The sequence below is a fragment of the Chaetura pelagica genome, unplaced genomic scaffold (genome assembly GCF_000747805.2).
Source record: "Chaetura pelagica isolate M959 unplaced genomic scaffold, ChaPel_1.0 scaffold436, whole genome shotgun sequence".
Taxonomy (NCBI): domain Eukaryota; kingdom Metazoa; phylum Chordata; class Aves; order Apodiformes; family Apodidae; genus Chaetura; species Chaetura pelagica.
Window position 1 is genome coordinate 3,398,650 of NW_009953651.1, and position 8,051 is coordinate 3,406,700.

General features: G+C 61.2%; 1 protein-coding gene across 1 annotated transcript in view; it reads left to right on the forward strand.

Annotated features, from left to right (window-relative positions):
- SLIT1 (slit homolog 1 (Drosophila)) overlaps window positions 1-8,051 on the forward strand; it is a 53,509-nt gene that overhangs the window by 42,131 nt on the left and 3,327 nt on the right. The window contains 15 exon segments of the mRNA XM_010000149.1: window positions 184-316; window positions 1,313-1,381; window positions 1,754-1,825; window positions 2,016-2,087; window positions 2,381-2,452; window positions 3,977-4,140; window positions 4,512-4,636; window positions 4,853-4,950; window positions 5,735-5,874; window positions 6,242-6,335; window positions 6,510-6,647; window positions 7,029-7,266; window positions 7,355-7,485; window positions 7,576-7,730; window positions 7,796-8,034. Coding sequence (XP_009998451.1) covers window positions 184-316; window positions 1,313-1,381; window positions 1,754-1,825; window positions 2,016-2,087; window positions 2,381-2,452; window positions 3,977-4,140; window positions 4,512-4,636; window positions 4,853-4,950; window positions 5,735-5,874; window positions 6,242-6,335; window positions 6,510-6,647; window positions 7,029-7,266; window positions 7,355-7,485; window positions 7,576-7,730; window positions 7,796-8,034 — 1,940 coding nt within the window.

Consider the following 8,051-nt stretch of genomic DNA (forward strand, 5'->3'; position numbering starts at 1 on the left):
TTCGTTTGCTGCTGGTTGTCAGCTGGGCTGGGGCTGACAGCAGCACCCTGCTTTGGGGGCGAGTGGGGGTGGTTAGTGTGGGAGGGGAGCCATTCCTGGAGGGCACAAGGCACCAAGTCCAGCCTCATGCTGTGCCCAAGGGCTGGGCCACAGTGACTTTTTGTCTCTCTGTCCCCCGTGCAGGTCAGGAGGAGATCAGCTGTGTCCCCCGGCCCCAGTGCCCACAGGAGTGCACCTGCCTCGACACTGTTGTCCGCTGCAGCAACAAGCACCTCAAGGCCCTGCCCAAGGGGATCCCCAAGAATGTCACAGAGCTGTGAGTGGTGGGCAGGTGTCCAGGGTCTCCCCCTGGTTTCCAGCAAGCTTGCAGCTCTGGACATGGGTTCTCCACTGTGGAGAGCCATTGGGGCAGAGATGCACCCTCCCACAACTCAATCCCAGCTGAGTAGTGAGAGCAGGACCCCCACCTGGCCAAGGGCCCCTGCCCAGCTGTGACCCCAGCAAGGGGATCAGTGAGACCCTCCCTGCAGCCCCAGGGCTACCAAGGATGATCTGTATGGGGTCTTGTCACAGTAGCTGGGTTCTGTTCTTCCGCCCTTTGGAGGGGGCAGTGCAGGACAGCCACCCCCTGCAGCTGCAGTTCCCACAAGTCTGCCTTCAGCCATATGGATGGGGCCTCTTCCAGCTTCCAGGCCCCTCTCTGCTGTCACCTCTTCCCATGGCTGTGGGGATGCTCTTGGAGCACCTGCTCTGAGCACGCAGGGATGCAGTTTGCCAGGGAGACACCCAAGCAGATGAGCTGAGTCTGGCTGTGCAGGGACAGCATGATGCTCATTGCACCCAGGCTCTGCACCCATCTGGGATGCAGCAAGTCCTGTGTGCAGGCGATATAGGCACTGGTTGTGCACATGCATGTATGTAGACCACCCCCTCATACCCCTTTACTGTCTCGCATACCCCTCCTCTCTCCATATCCTCCACTCTCTCTCACACATTCCTTGGGAATGGTTACAGACACCCACGCTCATGTTGGATGTGTAAATGCAGCACATGGCTGGCTGTGCTGTCACACACAGGCTGCTGAGAGGCTGCTCCCAGGAACCCACGTGCAGAGCCCTTGGGTGTGCTCATGTGCTTGCATGCCAGGCCAGGGGCAAGAGCCCGGTGGGCTCTGGGCACCACGAGGGACTTGATGCTGGAAATAACTCCTCGCAGCCCAAAGTCTGTGGGTGTGCATAGGAGAAAAGGAAGGGCAGAGAGAGGGACATCCTGATTCTCAGCCACTCCAAGGTTCTTTCATTCTCCCTTGCAGCTACCTGGATGGAAACCAGTTCACTCAGGTCCCAGGGCAGCTCTCTACCTTCAAGTACCTGCAGCTTGTGTAAGTAGCTGGGAGCAGGAGCTCAGGCAGCCAGTCCCACAGGTGGGACCTGTGAGCAAGGACAGGGGCTGTACCTGTGGTCTGTGATCCTAAGGAGGGACCTGACAGCATGCAGGGACCCCCGACATCCCTCTGTATCCACCCTCTGCACAGCTGGCTGGCAGCAATGCTCAGTCCCTGGGTGCTCACGGCCTCTTCTGCAGCTGGGCATGGGACAGAGGGGGGACAGTGGTGTTACTGCCATCACCCTGTGTGACAGCCCTGCTGCTCCCCATGCTGCTGTTCACACCCCACTGCAGCTTAGCAGGTTGGGGAGCAGCGAGGGAGGACAGGGCCCAGCTGGCTCCAACCCCTGGGGTTTCTGTTTTCCAGGGACTTGAGCAACAACAAGATCAGCTCCCTGAGCAACTCCTCCTTCACCAACATGAGCCAGCTCACTACTCTGTAAGTGAGGTCCCTGTGGAATTGCTCCTATGGGACTCCAAAGATAGGGGGTGCTGGGGACACCAATGTCTCCCATGGGTGAAGCTGTGGTTGGAGCTGGAGCTGACCTCTGGGGTGGGTGGGGGGAGTGTGCAGCAATGCCCACAGCCATGCCCCTGGCGCTGTGTTGCCTTCTCCTTCCCTTCTGCAGGATTCTCAGCTACAACTCCCTGCAGTGCATCCCTCCACTGGCCTTCGAGGGCCTCCGCTCCCTCCGTCTGCTGTAAGTACCTGCCCGTAGCCCTGCTCCCAGCCCCATTTGGCCCCTTCTCTGCTGCTGCCTGTGTCCTCCTGTCCCCTGTGCCTGCTTGGAGCTGGGTGCCGGCAGGCAGGCAGGGTACAGGCTGCAGAGGGAGCAAGGGGAGATGCATCTGTCTGTTGCAGCAGATGGGACATTTGCAACAGTGACAGTGCAGTGGGGTACGGCTCTGCCACCCATGCCTGGACTCAGTTGGCTGTGGTCCTTGCTGCCCAACCTGGACTCATGGGGATAACAAGACCCTCTGTTCTTTGCAGGTCCCTCCATGGCAATGACATCTCTAGCCTCCCTGAGGGCATCTTTGCAGATGTCACCTCTCTGTCCCACCTGTGAGTATATCCCACTCTGCAAGGCACAGGGATGGACACAAACTCAGGAGACCTTTAAAAACCACAGGGCTGAGCCCAGTTTCTCTGGGTGCTGAGCTGCCTCCTCTCCTTTTCTCTGGGCCAGTACCTGGGACAGTGTTTGTGGGGCAGTGCCATGCTGTGCCTGCCCTCCCCTTGCTCAGCCTCCAGGTGCAGGTGTGCAGCTGAGTGTCCTAGTGCTGCTGGGATGGCCTGTGGTGCTTGCTGGAGCTAGCATAATATCTCTCCACACCACCAGGTCCCTAGAGTCCCCTAACATATGGATCAAGTCATGCAAGATGCTGGCACAGCTGTGTCAGTGAGGGCTGCTCTGACCCGTGCCATTGTGGGGTTAGGCTCCTGCCAGCCCACTTCCCTGCAGCAGCCCCCCAAATCTGTCATCGAGAATCTGCCTGCTGGTGACAATGTTTCAGCCCCAGTTTGAGGGAACCTGTACCCCAGGAGCACAGCCCTGTACCCACTACCTGGGGCAGGGATTCAGCTTCGCTTGCAGTGACTTTCTGGTCCCTTCCCTATCCCTGCTAAACTGTTCTCACTCTTCTGCCAGTGGCCAGTACTGCTGCTGCCATCCTGAAGGCCTCAGGCCGTTCCTCCAGCCTGCAAAAAGCATCTTGGTTCATGATCTTCACCCCCCCGATTTTGTTGGGAGCAGCAGTTAGACTGCTTGGTCTGTCTTCCCTGACTCTTGATTTCCCTTCCCGAAGCGGCACTGCTGGTTCCCGCCGCGCTGAGCCGCCGCCAGAGGGCGCTGCCGGTGCCGCAGGACCAGGCTGCCCGCCCCGGAGGGTTTCCAGTCCCTGCCACCCGCCCTCGGGCTGCCTGCTCCCCTCCTCACAGCTGCCGGTCCTGCCGACCCTCCATCAGTGCTCACCTTTGCAGTGAAGGAAGATGCAAAGAGGCATCCAACCCCTATCCTCCCGCATCAGAGCAGCCCTCCCTCCCTCCTCCTCCTTCTTCTCGTCTTCCTCTCAGGGGAGCAATTCCTGATGCTGTGACCAGCAGCTCTAACTGTGACCTGCTGCTTGTCCCCAGCAGCCTGCTCCCGTGTCCCTGCCCTGCAGCCTTGTATGGCAGAGCCCAGGCTGGCCCCGCAGCTCCTGCAGTGTTCCTGCTGTATCTGCAGTCTCAGGGTGCTTTGCCCAGTTGGCACTGGACCCAGGCAGCTTTGCCTGAGTGCTGGGGAGGGACTCCCGAGGATTTCCATGTGGGCAATGGAGAGCCCAGGCACAGAGCCACAGGGTACTGTGCAGGCAGTGGGGGCTGGCAGCAAGGGTGGGCTAACTGGGCAGTGGTGTGGGGATGTGTGCCCCAGTCCTCCCACTGTGGGCAGCACCTCTGGTGGGTCCAGAAATGGAGGAGCACTGGGTCATCCCCCCATCACATAGCAGCCCAGCCAAGTGACAGAGCTGTGTCCAGTCCCAAGGTCTTTGAGCCTGGTTCCCTTTGTGGGGCAGTGGGTGCAGTTTGTCCTTCTTCCCCCTGCAGAGCCATCGGGGCCAATCCCCTCTACTGCAGCTGCAACCTGCGCTGGCTCTCCAGCTGGGTCAAGACAGGGTACAAGGAGCCAGGCATTGCCCGCTGTGCTGGGCCCCCTGACATGGAGGGCAAGCTGCTGCTTACCACCCCTGCCAAGAAGTTTGAGTGCCAAGGTGAGAGGTGCTTGTGCTGTCTGTCTATCCATGCCTTCCTCAGGCAGGGCAGCCACTGTGACAGGGAGCCAGGCTGCCCCCTGCCCCGCACCCGGTATCACTCCATGAGTCTGGGGGACTCCAGCATTTCATCCCTTGATCTGCTTTGTGGAGGAGAGGGACTAGCATGCTTCTGTAGCCTGAACTGGTTGTTGGCGTGTCTGTGGTGACTGAGCAAGCATGTGGCTGTCCCACTGCCTGGTGCACAGCCCCTTAGTGGGGCAGGCTCTGCTCCCAGCAGTGGCTGGCATGCTGTGCCCCATGTTGGTGCCCAAACATGGACTTCTCTCCATCAATCCCTGATGGGCACCTCCACACCTCCTGTCCCACAGGCCCACCTGCCCTGAGTGTCCAGGCCAAGTGCAACCCCTGCCTCTCCAGCCCCTGCCAGAACCAGGGCACCTGCCACAATGACCCCCTTGGCTTCTACCGCTGTGCCTGCCCCAGTGGCTACAAGGTACCCTGGTCCCGAGGGTCCCCAGCCCACGGGGACCCATCCCTGCAGCAGGGAAGGAGGCATCATAAGGGGTTTGCTATGCTCCCTGGGCTTGCTGCCTCGGGACTGTCCCTGCTCCCTGCACACTGCAGTGTCCCGCTGAGTGGGATAGGGCAGGAGGAGCAGGACATGGTGCTGTGGCACCCTCCTCACTCCCACCTCTCCCTCCTTCCCTAGGGCAGGGACTGTGAGGTGGCACTCAGCGGCTGCTCCTCCAACCCCTGTGCCAATGGGGGGACCTGCCAGCCCCAGGAGGGAGAAGGAACTGGGTTCAGGTGAGTGCTGGATGGGAACCCACAAAAAGATGGGTGTTTGTGCAGTGGTGTGGAGCCCCAGCATCTCACAGAGATAAAGGCTGTCGCTTCCTTCCTTTGCTGCATGCTCGCTGGGGCATGGAGCTGGGATATTGCATTTATCCAGCAGCTCCAGCCTATGCTGCCTGTTCTCTGCAGCCCTGCCTAGACCTCCTGCCAGCACCAGCAGGGCTGAGCACTGGCTCTGCTTTCCCCTGCTTCCCAGCCCTGCAGGCTACTGGACTGAGGGCACAGGGGCAGGAGGGAAAAAGGCTTGGTCACCACGGGAGGTATGGGAAAGCAGAGGATAGGGGGATCTGGGGCTGGGATCCAGCTGCTGCAGTAGGGCTGACTGTGAGATGGGGCAGGATGTGGCTCTGGGGTCAGTGCCACTCCCTGTGGGGCTGCTGTACCCCCGGGCAACCTTTGCTACCCCAAACACTTCAGGCTATTCCAGGAACCGGGGCACAATTAGCAGCTGAAAATAGACATCAGGCCGGAGGTGAGGAGGTGGGCTGCACAGCCTCCTGCCCCCCCAGCGCTGAGTGGCCTCTCAGCCCGTTGTTGTGGCAACTCAGCATCCTGCCTGCTCATCTGGGGCGGCTGCTGCCCTCCCCTGCACCTGCTCTTTGGCAGGGGGCAGGAGCCCAGCTCCCACAGCCTCTTGGTGTGCTCTGCAGCCAGGATCCTGTGCTGGCTTTTCAGGGTAGCCACCCTGAAATGCTCCATTTCCCATCCCCTGACACTGCCCCATACCCCACGGCAGGTGCCAGTGCCCAATGGGCTTGGAGGGCCCGAGCTGCCATGCTGCCAATGACCCCTGCAAGGAGCACAGCTGCAAGAATGGGGGCTCCTGTGTGCCTGGGGCCCCCAACTACCCCTGCCTGTGCCCTGCCCGCTACACAGGTACCTGGCATGAGGGCTGGCCAGCCCCAAACCTCACAAGCCTGGCTGGGGGATTTGGCCAGTCCTTCTCCCCTCCCACTGCTGAGGGCTAGTAGCTCCTCTGCCTGCTGCCCCAGTGCCCATCACTGTAGCTTCTGGGCTTCTCTGGACCTAGCCACTTCAGGCCCTGTGCCACAGGATGCCCTTGTTACCTGGCTGGGGTGAGAGCAGAACCCTGCGTCCATAGGGGTGTGAGCCGCAGGCTCAGCAGCTCCCTGCCCTGAGCTGAGCCCCTCCATGGGCTGCCTCTGCCCCATGGGGTCCAGGGCTGCCCTGCTTGTCCCAGAGCTGTTGGGCACTGCCTGGCACAGCCTCTTCTGCCCCACAGGACATTTCTGTGAGCAGCCACCAGATTTCTGCTCAGCTGAGCTCAGCCCGTGCCTGCATGGCTCCACCTGTGTCTCCACCAGCCAGGGACCCAGGTGAGCCCCCCTCCCCCAGACTGCTTTCTCCTGGCTGCCTGTTGGGGGAGATTTGCTTTTAGGGAGCTGCAGCTTGTGGGCTGGTGAGGGGGGCATGAGGGGATGTCAGGAGGAGCTGGTGCCCACTGGCGCAGGGGGAAGGAAGGGCAGCCATGAGGCCCCTGCCTGCTCCAGGTGTGAGTGTGCTCCTGGCTATGTGGGGAGCAACTGCAGCGAGGACTTCGACGACTGCCAGGACCACCGGTGCCAGAACAACGCCCGCTGCCTGGATGAGGTGAACGGCTACTCCTGCCTCTGCACTGAGGGCTACAGGTACTGCTGGGCAGGGTGGGGGGAGACAGAGAGACACTGGGGACAGGGGGGATGGTTATGTGGCACTGTGCAGGATGGACTCATCCTGGCTACTTTATCCATCCATCCATCCATCCATCCATCCATCCATCCATCCATCCATCCATCCCAGTACAAGAGGAAGGAGTGGGGCTGGAGGTGTGGGTCCCCAGGAGTGGGGGCTGAAGGGAGCCAGTGTCCCAGGACAGGGCTCAACATCCAGGCATCCCTCTGACACCACTGGCTGAAGAGCCTCCTCAGGGACCCCAAAAGAGAGGGATACTGTCAGAGCTCCATGGGGTGGCGGGGAGGAGTTAGGGCTCTTTCCCACCCCTGTGGCCAGCAGCACCCTTGGCCCCACAGTGGCCAGCACTGGGAGATGCCACCCCGTGCTTCCGGCCAGCCTGGCCTCTGCGAGCGAGCTGAGTGCCAGAATGGGGCCCCGTGTGTGGAGCGGGGTGCACGTGCCCTCTGTCAGTGCCTGCCTGGCTTTGGTGGCCCCAAGTGCGAGAAGCTACTGAGCGTCAACTTTGTGGACCGTGACACGTATCTGCAGTTCACTGATCTGCAGGACTGGCCCCGGGCCAACATCACCCTGCAGGTGAGGGTTGATAGGCATGGGGCACTTAGGGGGGTGGCATTGCGGTTCTGCCATGGGAATGAGGGTCCCACTTTTCCCCCCTTGCCAGGTCTCCACAGCTGAAGGCAATGGCATCCTGCTGTACAACGGTGACAGTGACCACATGGCTGTGGAGCTGTACCAGGGTCACGTCAGGGTCAGTTACGATCCTGGCACTCACCCCAGCTCAGCCATCTATAGGTACCTGCCCCCCCTTCCCACTCGCTGGGGATCATCACCCCCATTGTATGGGCTTCAGGGGCTCCCTGGTGACCCAGTCCTTCCTTCCAGCGCCGAGACCATCAACGATGGGCAGTTCCACACCGTGGAGCTGGTGACCTTCGACCAGATGGTGAACCTCTCCATTGATGGCGGCAGCCCCATGACCATGGACAACTCGGGCAAGCAGTACACGCTGAACAGCGAGGCCCCCCTCTACGTAGGAGGTAGGATGGGGGCCAGGGGGAGGATGGGAGGGGTCTGGGCACACTGATGGTCCTGCTCTCCTCAGGGATGCCTGTGGACGTCAATTCGGCCGCCTTCCGCCTCTGGCAGCTCCTCAATGGCACCAGCTTCCATGGCTGCATCCGTAACCTCTACATCAACAACGAGCTGCAGGACTTCACCAAGACGCGGATGACGCCGGGGGTGGTGCCGGGCTGCGAGCCCTGCCGCAAGCTCTACTGCCTGCACGGCATCTGCCAGCCCGCCGGCGCCCAGGGCCCCGTCTGCCACTGCGAGCCCGGCTGGGGGGGGGACCGCCGCGA